This window comes from Pogona vitticeps, chromosome 5, assembly GCF_051106095.1.
Source record: "Pogona vitticeps strain Pit_001003342236 chromosome 5, PviZW2.1, whole genome shotgun sequence".
Lineage (NCBI taxonomy): Eukaryota > Metazoa > Chordata > Lepidosauria > Squamata > Agamidae > Pogona > Pogona vitticeps.
Genome location: NC_135787.1, coordinates 130,477,793 through 130,500,007, shown reverse-complemented (window position 1 = coordinate 130,500,007; position 22,215 = coordinate 130,477,793). Strand labels below are relative to the sequence as shown.

The window sequence follows — 22,215 nt, the reverse complement described above, 5'->3', positions numbered from 1 at the left end:
CTATAATGTAAAACACGTGAATGAGGGCGGTATTAGCACATCAACAGGGGTGGTTGCAGAGGTGGTATCTGAATGTCTGGACTGAGCATCTGCAGTGGCCATCAAGATGGCCCAAGTTCTCAAGAAAAGAGCCCTGGACTAAGGCGAGCGGGACAGTGCATGCATGTGACCGTGACTGCTTTTACAGTTATTACCTGTTGAGGGGAAGTTGGGGGGGGGGGAATTGTTGGGGATGGTTTGTTGGACTGACGCATGGGGGCAAGTAATAACATTTTAGAGCTGCTGGCTATTGTACTTCATATTGACCAGAATCCTACTGCATAGTTTTGTCAATATGACACAATGGGCATAATGTAGTAGTGCAATGGTTCCCAATCTTGGGTCCCCAGATGTTCTTGGTCTAAAACCCATAGAAGCCTTCACCACTAGCTTTGCTGGCCAGGATTTCTGGATTCGAGAACATTTGGATTCCCAAGGTTAGAAAGTCACTCTTAGCTTTAATATAGGATAGGGCTTCAGTACACCATAATCTGACCCTGGTTTGTCCTGCAACATACTTAAGCCCATTGATGCAAACAGAACAAGGATTGATTTGACATGTGCAATATGTAATTAATGAAACCATGGCATCACCATAGAGTGGGCTGGTGTATGCAAATTACTCATGCAAATTACTCTTACCTAAATGCTTTGATTTGTTTTGGTCTTAAGATCAAATGTTTAGTCTAAAATGAAGGGGGAAACGAAAGAACCTTAAAGAAAACAGTAATGATTGTTGCTGCTCATTGTGTTGGTAATAAAGTACTTCAGTGCAGAAGCAGCTTTTGCTCTCTTTTTTTAAAAAAATAGAACCAATGTGTATTTTTTTGACCCAATCCCTTATTTAATGCCCATTTCTTTACAAATAAGAATAATATTTTATGTACCAACAGTTTTGTGGAGAAGAACAAGAGGCCTTTGTTAACAAATCTGGCTCTTCCTTTGAAATCCAGCACCACCACCTGCTTCACTGTCTGGAAAAAACAACGGTAAGTTGATCCACCTGCAGCCTCCTTCTGATCTGCAAAAAATAAATGCACTGTTAGATTACTGCTGTGCCATTGCTCTTAGTTAAGAATTACACTGATGCTGTGCATTTTCATCTCACTTATCAAAACAAATGAAATTATTCACCACCTGAGATACTTCTGGAAATGATTTTGGTGGTGTGGAATTTAGATTGATCTGCGACCCAGCTCTGCTGAGGATATAACTGTGCTTCAGTGATTACTATATCAGTGAAAACAGGGTGTCAGCCAGATCGGTTAATTTGCTGGTTCTGGGAAGGAAGTTATTGCAACAGGGAGCTGTAGTCATCTCTGGCTTCCTCTTAAGTGGTAGTATAGCAGGTCTAACCTTAGACCTGCCATCCCTGGTCTTTACTGTAGATAGCAAGGACCACCAGCTTGGGGAGGTGGGGACAGAGAGATCTGGGTGAATATTTGAGCATACTGACTGTTGGGAAAGTAAAGCCTTACTCATAGTTACAAGAGTATTTTTAAATATACATGTTAGAAACACATTTTCTGTAACAAATGTAGGGAAATAAAATAGCAGTATAGTGGTTTCTCCTAATATAGGACAATATCCACTTGTGCGGCTATTCTGACGTAACATAAACCATGCAGCTTTAGGAGGCAAATTGCTTGAAATAAACATTATCTGTTTTGTGCTGGATCATGCAACTCAGTACATAACAGGTAATGTTTATAGTTATTTTTTAAACTGTAGGTAGTTCACCTCCAAAAGTTACAACATCATTAGCACTATGCCAGTGTAACCGCACAAAAGGATTTTGGTCATAACACAGTTTTGTGCAGTTTTTTCCCCATTGTGGGTAATTTCTCTTAATATGTGTATTTATCTGCACATTTGTTGGTTTTGGGAACTGCAGATTTAGTAAAATTCACATCGAAATGCAAGCCTAACAAAACATTCAATCTAATGCCGCCTGCTGTTTTGGAATCCCAGCATTTCACTCATTTAATGGATGAGATTTAGTTTTAATGAGATGCACCATACCAAAGTTGGTTTTAAAAAAATTCTTAAAGCAAGTGCTTGTACTCCTTTATTTTTCAGATTTCATCAACCCTGTTTGGGACTTTAAAAAAAATGCTTGTGTTTAGTGGCCAGGAGCCTGCCTAGCATAAGCACAAACCGTAAACCCCCTACTGGTACCCTAATGTAGAATCTAGTCCTTATGACAATGGAAATCCCCTTTCCAATTGACTGAATTATGCTCATCCAATCAGGTCCTGCTCTACCTCCATGAAAAAGAAATCGCTCACACTATAATGAAGTTGTTTTCCCCCCTTCACGAGAGTGTCAATATGTTGAAGGTTAGCAATAGGGCTAGGAGTCAGTTTAAAATACTGTAGAACTGCTATATCTGTGGGATCAGTAGCTGCGGTGTTACTTATCTGCTGTCTGAAAATAAATAAATAACACACACACAAACACATGAAACACGCATTTTCAAGGTGTATTGTGATCACTAGCCACTAGAGGGAACCAAAGACTATGCAATATATAAGGTTTCTATACCTGCATTTTCTGGTATTTGTGGGAGTATGAATCAATCCCCTTACAGGCACGACAGTCCTACTGTATATATTCTGTATTACCTGAGTCCCATGAGAATTCCAGTGTGCCCTGTGATATAAGGCCTACCTCCTAACAGTCAACATGTTTCACTTGGTATAATCATTCACCAAAAAATAGTGTGGGACATTTTTATTCCAATATATTATATTGTTTGAGACAAAAGTGCCTGAATGGCAAAAAAAAAGCAGTAGATTTCTTTGGACAGCCTACGTGCGCGTCTAGTACTTTTAAAAATAGATGTCTAGGATCTTCCAATAAATAGACTTCATCAAGGGCATGTGGTATAAAACTCAGGCTGAAATATCATTCCAGTTCAACTTGAGACAATTTATTGTATTTTATGGGCTACATCTAATTATTAGTCCCAACTAGAATAGTTCCTTTGAATGGTGTTACTTTAATGTCGAAACAGTAATGTCTGTTTAGTTTCCACACATGTTAATGTTGACTTGACACAACCAATTCATTCAGTGGGTCTGTTCTAGTCAGGACTTATAAACAGAGTCAGCTCTATGTTTTTCATTACTGTTGTGAGCTATGAACTGTATCTTAAAAGGCAGCCTATAAACAGGGTTAGAAGCAAACAACCTTCTTCTGATGAATCATGAGCAAATATGAGTTATACCAGTGTCTTGACAACATTATCTTTTATCATAGCCATGTTCAAGTTCTTTTGTTCGTAAATATATATTAACAGTAGATTAACACTGATGTGGAAACTAATATGATTAAATTAATATGCAATTCAAAACAGCAAACATCTGCTTAATTCTGCTTCTCTTTCTCGACTTCCTATGGGTAGAATCATGAGTTCCTGGATGAGCAAACATATGAAGAAAGTTGCATGGAGGTGTCAACTGTCAACCGGCAATCTAGCCACAGCCCTTCTCTTGCCTCCCAACAAGGAATGACAACCTCGTGCTGTTCACGACGACAGAAAAAGACATTCCGCATCCCAAACACCAACCTAACTGGCAGCCGTCCAAGTAGTATCCAAGAACTCAGTACTATTCAAATCAGGTGCATGGAAAGAACACCTCTGTCTAACAGGTATTCATGCTTTAGAAATGATCCCAGACAGAGATAACGTTATGCTGAAGCCTTTTTTTTTTTTTTTGGCAAAGAACTGACAAGAAGGATGGGCTTGGTTGGGTATGTGGCAGTGTTCACTTTGTCTCAACGAATAGCCTCTGTTCTCTGTATTGTTAAGGAAAGCAATTGCCTCCCCTTGAAAAAAACAGTCTTAGAGTGCTTAATTGGGAGTAGAAGTGAATGAGTGTTGCTGCCTTTTAAACATCAAGGCACATCATTTATGTAAAAGTGGTCCCATTATAGCAAACTGCTCATGAATTGAAACCACTTATAAATTCAGTAGGAGGAACATTTTCCCTGTGTCATACTGTAGACCAGTGGGTCCCAACTGTTTTGACACCAGGGACCGGTTTAGTTGAAGATCATTCTCCCAAGGACCAGGGGGTGGTGGGCATCTGTGGGTGCATGCAGGAGGCATGCGTGTATGCGGGAGGTGGGCAGGGTGTGTGTGTGTGTGTGTGTGTGTGTGTGTGTGTGTGTGTGTGTGTGTGTGTGTGTGTGTGAGAGAGAGAGAGAGAGAGAGAGAGAGAGAGAGGGTGGGAGTGCATGTGTGCACACATACACATGTACGTACACGTTCTTTCGGCCCTAGAAAATCTGTCTTGGCGTCCCAGTCCTTCCAAGGCCATGAATTGGTACCAGCCCATGACCTGGGGTTTGGGGACCCCTGCTCTACACAATTGTTTAGAACACAAGGAAAAATACCCTCTAATTGCACTGAAAGATCTTTCTGTGACAATGTTACTGTATAAATTAGCATTGTATTGACTGGGACAATATTACAGTAGCACATTAAAACCCACTTGTCCACACAAGCTATATCAATAATTTAAATAGACAGACCTACTCTAAATCCAGAGATTTCTATGTATGCATACATAACATTGATTTCTTCCATTCCTGGCTTGCCCCATTTACTTCCAGAGAGGTACTGATCTCCACAAGCATTTCTAAAAGCATCAGGATACTGTGTCACTCCACTGAAATAAATGGGACCATTCTGTGGGCATGTGAATATCATATGTCTATGAATATGAAAAATAACACCTACACTTTAAAATAATATCAAGATAGGGATGACCATTGTTAGTAACTGCAATCAGATGTTACCTTACTTTCAATCGAGAACACTGTTGCCTAAGATTCAGTCAGTCATAGTTACTAGGAACAGCACAATCTGGTAGATATGGAAACAATCTTGATGTTGTATTCATGGTGGATTCACAGACTTACTTGCCTTTGCAGTGCTTTACTTGTGTACTGAGTTATTTCTTCTGCTCAGTCTTATTTCTCTGTCCACAATGAAGACATGAATCTTAATTCTTTCAGGTAAAATGAGCTGAGGCCAATGAATTGAGGCTGAATGACAGAATAGGTATGGGAAATATGTCAACCTTTTAGTTGCATCCCAAATATGGATGAGGATTGAATAAAAACGTCGCACAGATGGAATGGTTGTATAATTTTTTTGTACTCATTAATATTTTTTTTTAACTCCTCCAGCCGATCCAGCTTAAATGCCAAAATGGAAGAGTGTGTGAAACTGAACTGTGAGCAGCCTTATGTAACTACAGCAATAATCAGCATTCCGACACCACCTGTGACAACGCCAGAGGGAGACGACAGGACGGCGTCTCCAGAGTATTCAGGAGGAAACATTGTCAGAGTATCTGCTTTATAAAACCCTCAAACTAAAGACCACTTAGAAGCTGAAAGGAGGCAAAGAGGATCAGATTACGAAGAGAGAGAGAGAGAGAGAGAGACCACCAAAAAAAACAAACAAACCCAACCCTGTGTTAAAGGGAGCAGCAAGAGATGATTGAAGGATTCTGGAGATACAAAAACAGTCTGAAGTTTCAATTTTAAATTGTGTGCAGTGAGCAACCAAATGGAATTTCTACACTCACTTGAACTATCCTGGAGCAAACTCTTCTGTGACTCTTTTGATTTACTCTATGAGCACAATGAAATGTCTCCCATTGATGCTTCTTCTTACCGTGAAAAAAAAAATCTTTTTAATAAAATATCTAAAACGCAACCAAAAAAAATAAATAAATAAAGGAAAGAAAGAAGGAAGGAAGGAAACAAACTCAGACCCACCATTCAGACTGTTTATGTTCCAACTGAATGCAAAATCAAGGACGAGAACAATGTTTTGATAACATGTTCTCTCTTTTTTTTTCCCCCTTGCTGATAAACCACAAACCCATTGACAAGCTGACTTAAAAAAACGAGTGAGAGAGAAAATGGCTCATACCATATTTGTCTTGATTGGAAGAAACACGATCATAATGCATGTGAAAATTCTTTGGAGCTGTGATCTAAGTTTCCTTCTGTTGTTTATTTCAGGTTAGGCATGATAACATTTTACTGTAGAAAAAGGGCATTTCTGTGCACTTACAAAAATCTGATTGTTAATGTTCCATGGTTGTACAAATAACTTCCTTCTTTGAGGGGAAACAAAGTATTTCTTCCTCAAAACATGCATTAGTGGACTTGAGATGTTCAGTTAGTTTAGGATATTTATCATTGTTTTCTCTTGCTTTCTTGGTACTGTTACAACTGCAATAATTCAATGTACATCCGTTGTATCAGGAATCAGGCTTTCATTTATATAACTGCACAAATTCAGCTACACAGATAAAGGAATCACACATATAGACAGTACAGTGTTTTCTGTAAGTTTTAAATAATTTCATAACCAAAACTGTTTTACCACAAGTATAGGTTTATTTTTTAAATCTTCTTTCTTTTCTCTTTCATTACCCTATAATTCCTTAAGCCAATCATTGCCTTTGCTAACTTCTTTCCTCTTTGAATGTCAAGGGTTTCCATATCTTAGCTAAGAAACCCTTTTTAAATGGATATCATTCTATATTTTTTTTTTTGTTTCCAGAACAAAATGACAGTCTTCCTAGTATAGTGTTACAATATGGTTATCATCTGAAGTAACACTGATATGGTTTAGTGCTTAAAATCTCTCGAACTTCAGTGCTTTTGTGCATTTTAGTGGACATATCCAACACAAGAGACATGCAATTAAGATTTATGGATGATTACTACAACGTTGCTTGTCAGCCCTGTATTCTGGAACACTTCGCTCTTACAATATGGAATATTGTGGAAGTGACAGCCTTCAACTACTGTTGAAAAACAATAGCTGATGTCAAAGGATGTACCATTGTGTGATCAATACACAAACCTTACGGTTTAAATGTGTCTCTTATTTTTGTTTCAATATCGAAAGGATTTTTGAAATGCTATTTTCAGAAAAGCAAGTTTCTGCAGTGGTTGCTGACCTGTTTAGGAACATGGTGGTTTGTCATAATTTCATGTCCTCATGCAAAATGTATTTCAAAGGAAGAGCATGTAACCAAACCCTGAGAAGTGTTTCTAAAGAAATTGTTAGATGGATTTGTATAGCACCTCTACTTCAGAGGGCACTAAATGATAGTATATTGTCAGATGTACCATCGTCTGATCATTGAATCCACTAATGTATGGAAGTAAGAATGTCCTTAAGTGGTTTCTTGTCTCAAACCATTTCATATTAAAAATAATATATTGGATGTTGGTGATCAGACTTCATCCTCATCAGTTCCCAGCCAATTTGTCTAGTGCAGTTTAGCTACATCTCTGATTGTCGTATTATGTGACAAGCATCACACCCAAGCACATTTCACTTTTTCAGATGATTAGACCAGGTCTCCACGTATAGCTCACTGAAAAGGGAATGTAGAAGGGCAAGATATTCACCCTTGTCCTGTGGACTGACCAACGGCCTTGTTGCGTCAGCTCAACAGGAGTGTTGGGAGGCAAAATGGCACAATCTGTGCTATCCCTTGCAGACTCCTCTCCCCACAAAAAAAAATCAGCCCAAGGCAAACGCCTATGTGACGGGATCCAGGGTATTGCAGCCATGTTCAGTTCTTTCTCTTTGATATTGATCCTTCTTCAGTGGGCATAGATCCAAGGGAAAAAGCATAATGTAATACCAATTACAGGGACAGGCCCCGTTCTATTCTTTTAGGTCACAGAGCCCCCTCCATTAAATAATGTATTGTTGTTTTTAAGAGATGGAAAACTGTGCATTAGGAAGTTTAAAGGGTCTCTTTAAATCAAGTGTATGGTCCCCACACATCTATTTTAGTTCTTAAATCGCATTTAAAATAAAGGTGTTTGGGAGGAAAAGGGAGAAGGTTTCAGTTTCAGTAGGTGGGTGTCATGCAGCCCACTGGGATGGGTGTGGAAACCTGGTCCCCGGATTCAAAAATCATTGCCTGCCCTCGCCAATGGGAAAGAGGAGCAATGTGATGAGGGCCACAGAAGCACCCAGTTTCTGAACTTGGGAAAATAATGTTCACTATTATCTGCAGTTTTCAGCATCTGTTGGGGGGGGCTTGGAATCTGGGGGTCCTACTGTATTATTTGCATCAGATCATCACGTCATTACTGCCCATGGCATGAGTTTGCAAAAGCTTAAATTTTTGGTCCTCCTTTATAGTCTACATGGTCTACTTTACTGAACCACAGAATCATTTCATTTTTCCCAGAAAAAAAATTGTTCTGTGTTGATAACCAGTTGAAGGGAGCTCTTGTGCCTACCTTCTAGGGTGACTTTTGCACACTGTGCATTGTGGAAGGTGGAGGGATCTTTGGCTTGCTTCCCTATGAGGAGAGTGGGCCCTTGCGTGGCAGATTCAACCAAAGCAGTTACAGGAAAATCAAAGTTTACAATTTGTACTCACAATAAATTTTGACTATACCTGGCTTTGTTTGTGCTTTGCTCTAAGATATTTGAAACAGCCCTGATACTGACCATTTGCAATAGCTTCTTGCTTATTCTTAAAGTAACCAGGGGTGTCTCAAATTTATGGATGTTCATTTGCTGACAGAAGATATGGCACCCATATTTTGCAGGCTTTGAACTGCGAGAGATCTGCTACAAACAGAAACAGTGATCTGCCATATTGGTTTACAAATAGCCACCAGGCAAGAGAAAAACAAGAGCAAACCCCCAAAAAGGCATAATCAATGTGAAAACCATAACTTAACCTATTTCAACAGATTCAGGGAACAATCCCCACCCTGTAGCTATGGCCAGCCATGTCCCCCCACCCAAACTCTGGGAGCAGCCAGGAGCTGCCACCCCATTTAAAGCAGATTTAATTGCTTGCTTTAACTTTGTTATGTTGATTTGACGTTGAAACTTGGAATCAAACCACTACAAAGTTATCTGAAGCAAGCATTCCGAATTTTGGGAGCAAACCATTGCTTAATATTTGTTTGAAATGGTAAGTTTTCCTGGTTGCTGCTGAAATTGAGTTTTAATGGGGCCCAAAATCAGCTTACGGGTGGGGTGCTGGAAGACTGCTTTTAGCCAGTGGGTCACCTGTTTTCCTCTGCAATCCGACAGAGTTCCATTTGCACCCCTAGCGTCCACATGAGACTGTTGTTCCACACTACTTCCCAGTGCTTTATTTTTTCTTCTCCTATTTTTTTTTCTGATTAGGGTCAACTCTACTCTAAGATACAAGCTGGATAATTCAGCAAAATCATTCTGGGCTTCAACACTTCAATTATTTAATTATACTATGGCTGAAATCCTGTTGTTTAGCATAGTAAGATGCAACTAGAGTAAGCCCAATGAATCAATGGAACGTATGGAGGAATTGATTCACCAAATCCCTACTGATTCAATGGTTCTGCTCTAGTTGCAACTTGCTATACTAAGCAACAGGGATTCAGTGTATATTTTTTGTCAATGGGAAAGTGGAACAACAATGCAATCACTCAGTGAGCTACCTATTTCCAGTGGTAATTATCATAATTTAATCCCCTGCCTTTGAATTTGGTAAGGAATTTGCATAATGCTAGTCCGCCATTGCTCATGCAAAAATATTATTTTTTTTTAATTCTGAAATTCAGAAGTGAAAGATTATTTTAGTGTTTTAGGTTATTTAAATGCTGTTTTTCGGTAGTGAATGACTTGGCGACTGTAAAATGCATCTGTACTGTAAATGAAATGTAATTATTTCTGTGTATCACACAAAGAAACCAAGGTTGTTGGTTTTTTGTTTTTGTTTTTTTTGACAATTTTGGAGGGGGGATTGAAATTCATATTGTACTTTGGAAGGATGGTATAACAAGATGTGTTATGCTGAATAAATCAGACATCTGAGGACTATTTAAATAAAACATCTGCATGCTTGAATGGGACACCTGGTTTTGCAATAACCTCATTCAAGGAGCGTTTTGCTGTAGCCCAGATTTCACATGACTCTCTGCTGAATGTGGGAAAGCTTTCCTAAAAGAACTCTTGTCATTCAAGATGTCATTCATTCTAACTTTTGTGCAGTTAATAAGCACCAGAACTCATAAGAATCAGAGTCAACCTTTCTCCTTCAGTAACTAAAAATAGCTCACATTTTATTATCCTGTTTTCTAAAACGAAGAAAAAAAGCATGATGACCCTTCAACAGCTATTTAGCCTGATCCAGCACCACACTTAGCTCTAGGTTGACCATTGGCCATAGCATTGATTAAATGCTCAGTGGAAGGAGGAAAGAAAGGGGCACTAAATCCCATTTCCCATGGGTTTTTTGAAAATATCAGATGTGTTCGACCTGGTCCATTTTGCTAGCAATTATATATGCAGCCCACCTTCGTGTGCATAGCCTGTCTTTGCCCTGGCAAGATACAGGTTCTTGCCCTGCTTCTCTGTATAGATATATGGACTTTATGGACGACTAAAAAAATAAACCAATGAACAACCACACATGCCACCAGTTCACACAGATTTTCTGACTCCAATATTATCCTAGAGTGGCGTTGATTAGGGCACATCTTTCCTTTGCTGCTAGCTACTTAGTATGTTTCCTTTGCTGTTAGTTAGTTTGTATGTTTCCTTTACTGCTAGTTAGTTTGTATGCCGGAGGCATATAATCTATAACTGTAACTACAACTAGAACTATATGTATGGTTATAGGTGTGCCCTAAGCAACACCATAGGGGCGTAGTGGCGCTGTGGGCTAAACCGCAGAAGCCTGTACTGCAGGGTCAAAAGACCAGCAGTTGCAAGATTGAATCCATGCAACGGAGTGAGCTCCCATTGCTTTGTCCCAGCTCCTCGCGAACCTAGCAGTTCGAAAGCATGGAAATGTGAGTAGATAAATAGGTACCACCCACGGTGGGAAGGTAAAATGGCATTCCCTAGTCATGCTGGCCATGTGGCAATGGAAACTGTCTTCAGACAGGTGCTGGCTCTACGGCTTGAAAACGGGATGAGCACCACCCCCTGGACACAACTGGACTTAAAATGTCAAGGGGAACCTTTACCTTTACCTAAGCAAGGCCATAAAATCATCCATAAAGTCCTCCTCCTGGCATGAAAGTAATACTGGGGTGTGTGTATATATATGTGAAAGGGTCTGCCTGTGGACTGTAAGTGCTTGCAGGATCTATTAGGCTGATAAGACCCAACTAGCAGCTTGTGCAGTAGTTTGAGAACTAGCCTAGTTAAGTCCAGAGAAGCTCATAGTCCTAAAGATGGCCACCAGGGAATTAAATGGTCATAGCAACTATGAACACAACAGTGCTGTGTAGTCAATGAAATCAGAATGATGAGGAGGAGACAACTACCTGTGCCAGGAAGATAATTAATCTTCAAGGTATCAGTTACCTTTACAACATTTCTTCCTTCCAAGGAGCTCAAGGCAGCATAAGGAACGTCTGAGAAATGGTTGGGCCAAAATAGTGTAGTGGGTTTCATAGCTTGAAAACGTGAACCTGGATTCCCCAAATTCCACTTGAAGAAATGTACAAATGAGAAGCTAAGCAACATAAAGCATCCTGGCTATTTCTGGCTAAGCAAGACCCTCCCACAGAAAAACTGGCCAACCAGCATCAGCAGAGTGCTCTATAAGTTGGGGAAACTTTGGTGGGAAAGACAGAGCCTTGAGAGTCTCTACCATTCAGGCCAGTTTGTTTCAGTGCCACTGAAAAGTTGCTTATCTGTGAAATTCAGCTCTGAGACAGAACACATCACAAATTAATTGGATAGTACCACTGACTTTCCCACAGTATAGGCTGAAATCCACTTACAGATTTCCTGTTGCAAATTGAGTCACACAACTACAGCAATTGCTTTATGAATCGTCCTGGATCATAGAAAGGCAATAATTGCACAAGCAGCGGTGGCTGTTTTGCCACTTGTCTGTCAAACACCCCTCAGTTTCCTGGTTGCACAATCAATAATGTAATCATGCAATTCCAAGAGGATTTTGGCCATTACTATAAAATGCATTTAATATATGATAATAGCTTCCCTAACCTACTGCTCTCCAGGTGTATTGGACTACATTTCTCATAACTCTACATTAGTTGGCATGTGAAGACTTTTGGCTAAACTGAGCAAATTCTGTGTAAGAGAACATCTAGTCATTAATCATATCAAAACCAAAGTAGTAGTCTTTGGAAATAAGAGAAAAACCCGCACATGGAAGCTTGATGACAAACCCATTATGCAACTTTAGATATATTGGCCTTTGCTTGAATGCCCAACTTTCATGGATACATCATCTGAAAGCAATCAATCTGAAAGCATCTCATTCCACTCAGTCTCTTTCGTGGTTTACCACAATTCACAGAGGGAATTTAGTTACCCCTGCAGTTGAGGTATTTGTCAAGAAACTAGTACCCCAAATAACATAAGCAGAGATTTGGGTATATACAAAGACTGCTCAAGAAGTGGTTCAAAACTCTTTCATGCAATCTCTCCTAACAATCCCTCGTGCATATTTAAGGGCTGAATTAGGATTAACTCCAATTGAAACACATTCCCACATTGCACTGGCCATGTATTGACTGAAATTGGCCTGCATGAGAGACTCTCACCTCCCAAAGAAGTGCTACAATGAACAACTCCATAGTCCTTCTCGAAAGTCCTGGGTAAACTCAGTTTAGACCTATTTTACAGAGCTATGGGATTGCCAGAGTCCTTGCCCACTTTTGCCTCTAATAGAGCTAAGCATCTAGGTTAGAGAGAGAGAGAAAAATCAGTCTTCACTCCAAGTAACTGGATTTGTGTGCCGTCTCACAAATGTCCTATTTTCGTTGGTTCCCTCTGCACAAAACATCATTTGGTTTTGGATAATTATTTTGTTTAGCTAACCTCAGACCCTTTAAGAAAAAGCATTCACAGCTTTGCGTTTTCAGTGTATGCTATCAGCCATTTTGGAGGGGAGATATGATAATGTCCCATTTCATCAAAGACTCTGTATCTGTGGCTCAGGATAGATTGAAGATGCTTTCCATTTTTTTATTACGTTGCCCTTTATATGAGCACCCCAGAACTAAATTTCTTGCTAACATTCTCAGACTTCTATGTGATAGACCTCTCTTGGCTCAACTTTGCACGCTGCTTGTGGGTAGGGATGTAAATACTACTTATCAAGTAGCAAAATTTGCTTTGGCAGCAAAGAAAATACATGCCAAGCATCAAAAGTCTTAAGAAAAAAGAGAAGTTATGATATTTATGTATAGATATATTCATATATATTCGGTTTTGTGTTACTGTTGATATTGTGGTGACCTATGGTTTTAAACAATACTGCTTGTTCTGTCTGTTCTGACTTCTCATAACTGCTGAATTTTGGCCATGAATTTTGGGACAGATGGAAATTGTGGATCAAACATCTTCAGGGCACCAGGCTGGAAATGCTGTAGATTAAGCTTGTACTACAATAGTGGAGTGGCTACTTCATCACTGCAACAAACAAAAACTTCCTGTTTTGTTTTCAATTATTGGCCAGAAACTTATTACTCATGCACATTTCTATGCCTCAGTTAAGCCCACTGGCTGAAGTTGATCTAAACAATGAATTACCAGTGGTTAAGATGTCAATGTCATGGTGGCGCTGAGGGTTAAACCAAAGAAGCCTCTGTGCTGCAAGGTCGGAAGACCAGCAGTCGTAAGATCAAATCTATGCGACAGAGTGAGCTCCCGTCACTTGTCCCAGCCCCTGCCAACCTAGCAGTTCTAAAGCACGTAAAAATGCAAGTAGCTATATAGGTACCACCACAATGGGAAGGTAACAACGTTCCATGTCTAGTCACGCTGGCCACGTCACCATGGAAACTGTCTACAGACAAATGCTGGCTCTATGTCTTGGAAACAGGGATGAGCACCACGCCCTAGAGTCAGACACGACTGGACTAAATGTCAAGGGGAACCTTTACCTTTACCCAAGATGTCAATGTAGGCCTTTGGTGTCACCATTGAATTTGGAGCACAGTCACCAATGCTTTTCAGCTTCTTAACCAGCTGCAATTAGTAGCTGAAATATATGTTAATGGCCTTAATGGTGATCTGTTTCTGTGTCAGCTAAATGTTTATTTGTCCCGTGGGTAGATACTTGTGTTTAGGCTCTACATTCTGCTATAATTTATAACAGATTCATGCAACGGTGACACCAGATGTCAAATACATGCATTAGTACATCAAACAAATAACATTATGAAATAACTTGATCTTGAAAATACCATCCCCCCCAAAAAAATTTTTCATGAGTTCCAGCCCAGAGAGGATGTTTGTTGATTGTATCCTAACAAACAAAATAGGACCATCACTTTTTCAAAGTAATTGAAAGAAGTCCGTGCATGAATACAACACATTTATGTAAGTACATAGCACAGAGACAGGTACAGTAGTCAGATTTTCTTTCCAGTGTGTATTGATCCAGAATGGATTTTCTGCAGATTGCAACTCACTGCACCCTAGGAGAGAGCTGAACATCCTACATTCCTTTGGAGTTAAACAGATGCTATAAAGCCCGATACCCTCACAGCTGGTGGCCTACAACTCCTAGCTGTCTGAGTCAAAATGGCCAATGATCAGGAAGTATGGGAGATACATATCAAAATGTCTGGAAGGCAACAGGTTGGTGTATGCTCATCTGAAGGTAAGTAAATGGTCATCCTCTTCACCTGTCATCCAATGGAAGTTCTACCAGGAAAATCGCACATACACTAAGACTACTCAAATACTTAAGGTGTTTTCTTAAAGTGATAGTTAAACTGTAAGACTTGCTTCTACCTAGAAATATATGCTACAGTCTCCATGGAACAGTAAGTGTTCCTATCAAGCTATCTTTTCAAGCTTGCCTTGAATATGGCAGAAGTCAATTTATCTGTTTCCAGGAACTGGTGAAAAAAGCTCATCTCAATGGGAGAGCTGCTGCTGTTCACTATAGGCTATTCTGATTGGTTAATTTTGTGGAACACAGATTTCTATGTCTCCCATTGCTTCTCTTAGATGAAATGTGCAACCATCCATTTTAATTCATACATGAGATGCCATGAGGCTCTTGCTTAAGAAAGGAGGAGGAAAAGGCTACAACATACCACCAGATTCTTTGTTTATTTGTTTTCATTTAATTCATCTATTTATCAAGCCTTCTTTGCTTATATCCTTAAAGGCTATGATCCTTTATACATATGTCCAGGAGTAAGCACACTGAAAAGAATAGGGCAAATTTTGAGCAAATATGTATAAGCTTTCTTTGTAAAACATGTTATGGGTCTATGTAACCTTAGTTCCTTTATTTCCAATTTGCATATGAAACAGGCAAGCCAGAATTAGTTGAATGGTCTTGTCTGTCTGATACAATTATGTAAAAAAGAAAGTACACCCTCTCTGAATTCTATTATTATATGTACCAGGACATAATAAAAATGATCTGGTCTTTAGCAGGTCTGAAAATGAGGTAAATACAATCCCTGATGAACAACAGATGTCATATTACATCATGTCATGATTTATTTCACAAAAATAAAGCCAAAATAGAGAACCCATGTGTGAAAAACTAAGATCACCCTTACTGCTTCCATAAGAATTAAGGGGCTAAGTAGCAGCCTGGTGCTGCTAACATAATGCCCTTGAGTAACTGATCATCAGCAAGTGTGCCCACCTCGATAAAAGCTGAAGTTTTAGCAGTTTGATGATCTGGAGCACTCAGTTAACACAATGACAAGGAGGAAACACATCAGCAGTGATCACAGAGAAGCAACTGTTGCTACCCCTCGATCTGGGAAGGGTTATAAGGCCATTTTCAAATAATTTAAAGTCCATCATTCTACAGTGAGGAAAATTATTCACAAGTGGAAAACACTTAAGACAGTTGCCATTCTTCCCAGAAGTTGATGTCCAAGCAAAGTCACCCCAAGGTCAGATCATGCAATGCTCAGATAAATTGCAAAACAAACAAACAAAAAAAACCCCCAAAGAGTTACATCTCAAACTCTACATGCCTCAGCTAGCATGTTGAAGTTCATGACAGTACAATTAGAAAAAGACTGAACAAGTATGGTGTTTTGGAAAGGTTGCCAGGAGAAAACCTCTTTTCTCTAAAAAAAAGAACATGGCAGCATGGCTTAGGTCTGCAAAGTTGCATCTGGACAAACCACAAGACTTCCGGAACAATGTCCTTTGGACAGACGAAACCAAAGTGGAGATGTTTGGCCATAATGCAAAACCAAATAAAGCATCCCACTTGTCAAGCACAGTAGAGGAGAGGTGATGATCTGGGCTTGTTTAGTAGCCACAGGAACTGGACACCTTGCAGTCATTGAGTCAATAATGAGCTCCTCTGTATACCAAAGTATTCTAGAATCAAATGTGAGGCCATCTGTTTGACAGCTAAAGCTTGGCCAAAACTGGGCCATGCAACAGGACAATGATCTCAAGTGCACCAGCAAATCTACAACAGAATGGCTGAAAAAGAAAAGAATCAAGGTATTGCAATGGCCCAGTCAAAGTCCAGACCTCAACCGGATTGAAATGCTGTGGTGGGTTCTTATGAGAACATAAACAAATGCTCATAAACCTCAATGAACTGAAGCAATGGTGTAAAAAAGGGTGGGCCAAAATTTCTCCACAACAATGTGAAAGATTGATAAAGTCATACAGAAAATGATTACTTCCAAGTTATTACTGCTGAAGGTAGTTCTACATGCTATTGAATAATAAGGTGTACTGTACTTAGTTTTTCACACATGGCTTCTCCATTTTGGCTTTATTTTTAAATAAATCATGACACAGTGTACTATGACTACAGTGTACTATGTCATGTGTTGTTTATCTGAGGTTGTATTTACCTAACTTGCAGACCTGCTAAAGACCAGATGATTTTTATTATGTCCTGATATGCAAAGCCATAGAATTCAAAGAGAGTGTACTTTCTTTTTTCACATGACTGTATTTGGGAAAGAGTGTAAAGTTATAATCAAGCTTTAAGATAAGAAGAGCCTGCTCCTGACCCATTTCTAAGGATTATGGAGCCTCCCTGACACCCCCAAAATTGTCAAAAAAGAAAAAAAAAACTCCTTTAAAACAAGGTGCAAGAGCTGCTTCCATATCTTATTTTGTCCACAAGCAACATTTTTACACAACAACATTTTATGAACTCTTCCACTTCAATATTTATTTTTTCAGGGAACAAGACCTATGTTAGTTTTGGGGTAGACATACACTTCCCAGATCCTCTCAGGTTGCCCGACAGTGGCTTAGGGAAAGCTATTCTGAAAAACAGGAATGTCTAACCTCAAATAGATTATTAAAGAGGAACTCTGTAATTAATGGTACCTGGAGGCAATATTTCTTCCTGTGATACCTTAAAAGGAACAAGAGAAAACCATTCACATTTCTAATAAAGAAATCCATGACAAAATATAAGGAAGAAGTAGTGGTTTTATTGCTTGCCGCTTTGCACCCTACTTCCCCCATCCCCTAATCGATTCCAGTGCAAGCCAGAACAATTTTCAAAACGTGAGAATACAAATCTCTCCCTGTCCCAGGTACTTTTGTCCCCACTGGTGCATTCCTGAAGCACCCTTGATGTTTCCTGCTCAGACCTTCTGGCGGCTCATGTGACTGGCTCAAGAATAAAAGAGCTTCACAAGTTCAAAGAATCATGCCCCAGATGTGGATTCATATGACCCAACAACCCAGGGTAGCCATTTGCCACAAGGATGTAATAGTCTAGAGTTGTGGTTGGCTCCACAGATGTTCTTGGACTACAACTCTCAGAAATCCTGGCCAGTGCAATTAATGGTGAAGGCTTCTATTAGTTTCAGCCCAAGAACATCAGGGGCCCCAAAGTTGGCAGCCACAGGTCTAGAGCAGCCATTCTCAATTTTAATTTTTTTTTTTTTGCCATGGCCATAAATGCAAAATGAAAGAAATATAGGCTGAATTATAGATTGTATAAGTCCCAAAATGAACTTTATAAGGTGGTGTGTGAAGAATTGTTTCCGGTCTGTGGCCCCCTTCAAATGTGCCAGCCCCACCCCTGGGAGGGGGCATATGGCCCCCAATGAGAATGGCTGGTCTAGAGTTTCCAACCAACAGTTTTAGCCCAGCATTACTCTGCCCACCCACCCAGCCACCCAACTCCAATTTCTGAGAGACAAGTGGCAGGCAGCAAATCTGACTTGCTGACTGCTTGATTTTTTTCACCAGGAAGGTACAAGTCACATCATAAGCTTTCAGATGCCTACCACAAGATACCAAATCTTTTGAATGAACAACTGTAACACACAAAACAAGCTGGGAAAATGATAATTCTCTAGTACATATCAAATACAGTAAAATGCACTTTCATAATTCAATAAGTATAATCCTTTTGATGTGGTGCAACTTGATTGCAAATATATATATATATAATCCATCATTGTGCTCTCTGTAACTTCAGAAGAAAAGCAGCTAATTAATGTCCTATAATTATGGATTCATAGCTCTACTGCAGACATAACTTTGCAATAAGTGCCAGCATTCCCTCTTATTTCCCCCCAACCTTCCTGACCTTATATGTTTAGTTTGATAGGAGATTATGTACTTTGTTAAACTATAGTTTTCTGTGGTGTCCAAAACAGAAAATGTTACTTATCAACTATCTGCAATTCCAGGTTGCAAACCAGCATCCAACAATGGTGTAGAATCCTGATCTGTAAACAGTGTTTAAACCAGTGTATCATTTTGGAAGTTTGTAAATTAACAAATGGGGCCATCTCCCGTCATCACGATACATTAGAGGGAAGAGAGAGAGAAGTCTTGCACTATTCTTTGATTGCAGCCAACCATCACTTAGATTTGGGAACAACCAGATGCCACACCAGCTAAGAGATTCTGGGACTGCTGCTCCAAAAAAGGAACTTCTCAAGCTCTGGTTAGAGCATGGCCAGAGTTGAAAGTTACTGAAAGGCTGCATACCACTCTCTGATCCTTCTTACAGATCAACCTATGTTATCCAGGTGAAAATATGCTCCAAGCGGGGAATAGATGGTCCATAAAATGCTTTCTAGAAACCAAACAGATCCATTTGATTCAAGCAAATGAGTTAAATCTTATAAAACAGAAAGAAAATCAAAAGGTTAAGAGTAAATTCCAACCAGAGTCAATGACTGTAAGATCTCATTGGTTACAATGGGAAAGTCAACACTGGCTGCATAATTCTAAGGTTAGGAGTTGTTGTTTTAAATGAATATGGCAGCAGAAAGAGGATTAAATATATTCATCTAACCCCTTTGTTTGAAAAGTATGTAGAATCTTTGTTTAGTAAAACCAGTTTCAAAAAACATAAACCACTTAATTTCATATACAACAAAAGTGATTCATATTTTATATATAACAAGTGTACGTACTTACCAGCAAAAAATATTTTTAGTCCACATAATTTAGATTGAAAATTTAAAAAGCCACTTAGAAAAAAAATAAGACTTTCAGACATGTCCTTAAAACAGGTAAATAAAAAGTGCTGTGAAACAAAAAGATACTTTTACAAACACTAAAGTTTTAAAAACCAAACATGTATATGGATTTCAATTCTATTATATATACACAAACTTAATTATATATAAAGGCATCCCTGATCTTTTAAAGGCAGTCTTCATAATGATTTTGTAGATGGTGCGAACCAGCAATAGCCAAACCATCAATGAATTTGACTACAGGCACATGATTTTGTGCATGTTCGAAAGAAAAAAAAGAAAAAGTGTTCAATTCATGTTCTGAATATTGCAGTGCATGGTCTGAAAAAAAGGCAATGTGAAGATGCAACTTCTCCACAGGTGGGTTTGCACTTGATGTGCCTGCACAAGTAAGCAAAGCGAAACACATGGATTCTGACAAACTGCACCATTTACACCTGCAGACAATTAGTGCAATGCAAATAGTGGTATCCCTACGGAAGGCTACTGGAGAGCTTCTCCAACTATCTATCCAGGTCATTAGCACCATTCAGTCTCACACAACACGAATGGCTTCATCAGGGCTTGTGTGCTTTCTAAATCCTGAGATTGCTAAACTTTCAAAGTTCTTGCCCTCATGGATGAGGTGGGTAAATAAAGAAAGGAGTAATATTCTTCTAACTATCCAGAAAAATGAAAGCTTGGGGGGGGGGGGGAATCTTTCTTTTGCAACCTCATGGCTTTCAGAATATTTTTGAGATTTTGAAGGGGCTAATTTTAGAATTTTCTCAACGGCAATTAATAATTGCGGAAGTGTATCTGAGTGCAACTCACACAACAGCTGCAACTCGCTAGCTACTATTTCTTCAAAACATAATAAACCTCACTTAAATTCATATAACTGACAAACACTGATTACCTGGGGCCCCTCCGTTGTCATTAAAACTTCAACTGTTGAGCAATTAGATTGCCCATCTTCAAACTGATAGAACTGTTATAAAGTTAAAAGTTCAAATAGAGTATAACAGCCTTGAATTAGGCTGTTCCGACAGAATTGGACAAGTCATACCCTGAATGTTGTTGTTAAATATTTCTTATTTTAAAATATAGTGAACATTATTCCACTATGATTAATATTTTACATAATTTATATATTCTCATTAAGAGTCTATTTGCTCCCATTCGGTAAAACTGTGTGTGTGTGTGTGTGTGTGTGCGTGTGTAACAATAAAATCACAACCGTTTTAAGAAAATGACAAGGTTGACATTCACTGTCCATCATTCACTGTCCATCATCATCCTTTTAATTCTCTCACATAGCTGAATTAGAATCCTGCATTTGGAAACCTGGAAGATTTCTGTATTTCAAATGTCCAGACCTCAGGCTGGCCAATCATCCTACAGTTCCTCCATTTCAAAGTGTGTGTTAAAGCTGTTGGCCATGGCGGTGTGCTCAAAGATCCTGGTCAAGCTAGGTTTCAGCAGCTCCACTGAGTGACATGACAGGTGCTGTGTGGCGTCATTCTTTAAGGACAGCATTTGATCTGTACCTGGATTCCGCCGGTCATAATACAGGGCCCATAGCAAAGTAATAGTGAGAATCATGGCGAGAATTTGCGTGACCCCAATTGAGATTCCTAGAAATCGAAGCACTTGCAATTGTTTAGTTCCTCTCAGGAATGTGTACATCTTTTTACCACAACCCTGAAGAAGAGAGAGATGAGAAAGGTCAGCTATCATAAAGAACAATCAGTGCCAGACAGAACCATATATAGGCCTGGTGCTTGGCCCTGGCAGAGTAGAAAACCCAGCACTTTTGCTTGGACAATGTTGTCCTCTGCAACTCTAAACCTCTGGCTCCAATGTGACTTCCTGGATCACTCCCAGTAGCACAGTGCCCCGGTTGCATTTTGCATGCAACCTGGGCATTGCAGGCCCTCATCATTGAAAATTCCAGAGCAAAGCACAAAAAACTAACATAACATGCAATGATAACACAACAGCTGAAACAATCATTTTGTCATTAAATGGCTGGATGGATAAATCATGTCAACTTCGCCCCATGAATGCTGCCATAATAATACAATAATTATGTTCTATCAAGTCTATTCTGACTTATGATGACCCTTCTCAAGATTTTCCAGATAGTCAGAAGTGGTTTACCGTTCCTGCCTTCTGGGGTCACCCTCAGATTTGACAGCTTGCCCAAGGCCACAGAGGCTGCCTCTTCTCCCAGGAATTTCAATTTGGGAGGGTCTCATGGTGTGCATTCCAGAAGTAGACAGGCCTAAAGGCAGCAGCATGGGGAACTTCGGAGGCCAGCACCCAAATTATAGATGGGAGTTCCTCCATCCCTGCTGTATCGGGAGATCAATCCTCAGTTTATTCCACCTCCTTCAAGCCCCAGTTTTACAAAATTGTTTGTGGTACTGGGGAAATGGGCCAGGTTTATAAACGTATTATCATACCACCCACTATTTTTACTAAAATAATTCCAGCGCTACTCAGTGCATGGGCTGAAATAAAAACCTAATGTAAATGATGAAATCAATCATCCAAACAAGCTTCTGTTTATAACACACACCTGTTATACTTATGTTCAAAATCCCCATCCTTCTAGATTAAATTCCTCCTTCCTAGGAACTCTCTTTGTACTACTAAGCGTTATGTTCAGCTGAAACCAATAAGCAGTCAAGGTGTGTTGGTCAGTCAGCTCTCTAAAGACTTTGAAAGGGG

At 39.5% G+C, this 22,215-nt stretch overlaps 2 protein-coding genes and 1 long non-coding RNA gene across 6 annotated transcripts in view; 1 reads left to right on the top strand and 2 right to left on the bottom strand.

Moving 5' to 3' along the window:
• The window catches only part of LOC144583252 (uncharacterized), a 40,362-nt gene extending 36,997 nt beyond the window's left edge, over positions 1-3,365 (bottom strand). Inside the window, exon 1 of the long non-coding RNA XR_013536950.1 lies at positions 927-3,365. This is a non-coding gene — a long non-coding RNA (uncharacterized LOC144583252). The remainder of the gene's footprint in view (positions 1-926) is intronic.
• Positions 1-9,954, top strand: part of KCND2 (potassium voltage-gated channel subfamily D member 2) — a 342,348-nt gene extending 332,394 nt beyond the window's left edge. Inside the window, exons 5-7 of the mRNA XM_020807342.3 lie at positions 933-1,028; positions 3,446-3,693; positions 5,239-9,954. Of these exons, the coding sequence (XP_020663001.3) occupies positions 933-1,028; positions 3,446-3,693; positions 5,239-5,416 (522 nt within the window). The 3' untranslated portion in view covers positions 5,417-9,954. The remainder of the gene's footprint in view (positions 1-932; positions 1,029-3,445; positions 3,694-5,238) is intronic.
• A 7,510-nt stretch (positions 9,955-17,464) lies between these two features.
• Positions 17,465-22,215, bottom strand: part of TSPAN12 (tetraspanin 12) — a 90,415-nt gene continuing 85,664 nt past the window's right edge. For all 4 annotated transcript variants that reach the window (XM_020807334.3, XM_020807333.3, XM_020807335.3 and 1 more), the window contains one exon: positions 17,465-21,183. In XM_020807334.3, coding sequence (XP_020662993.3) covers positions 20,878-21,183 — 306 coding nt within the window. In that variant the 3' untranslated portion in view covers positions 17,465-20,877. The remainder of the gene's footprint in view (positions 21,184-22,215) is intronic.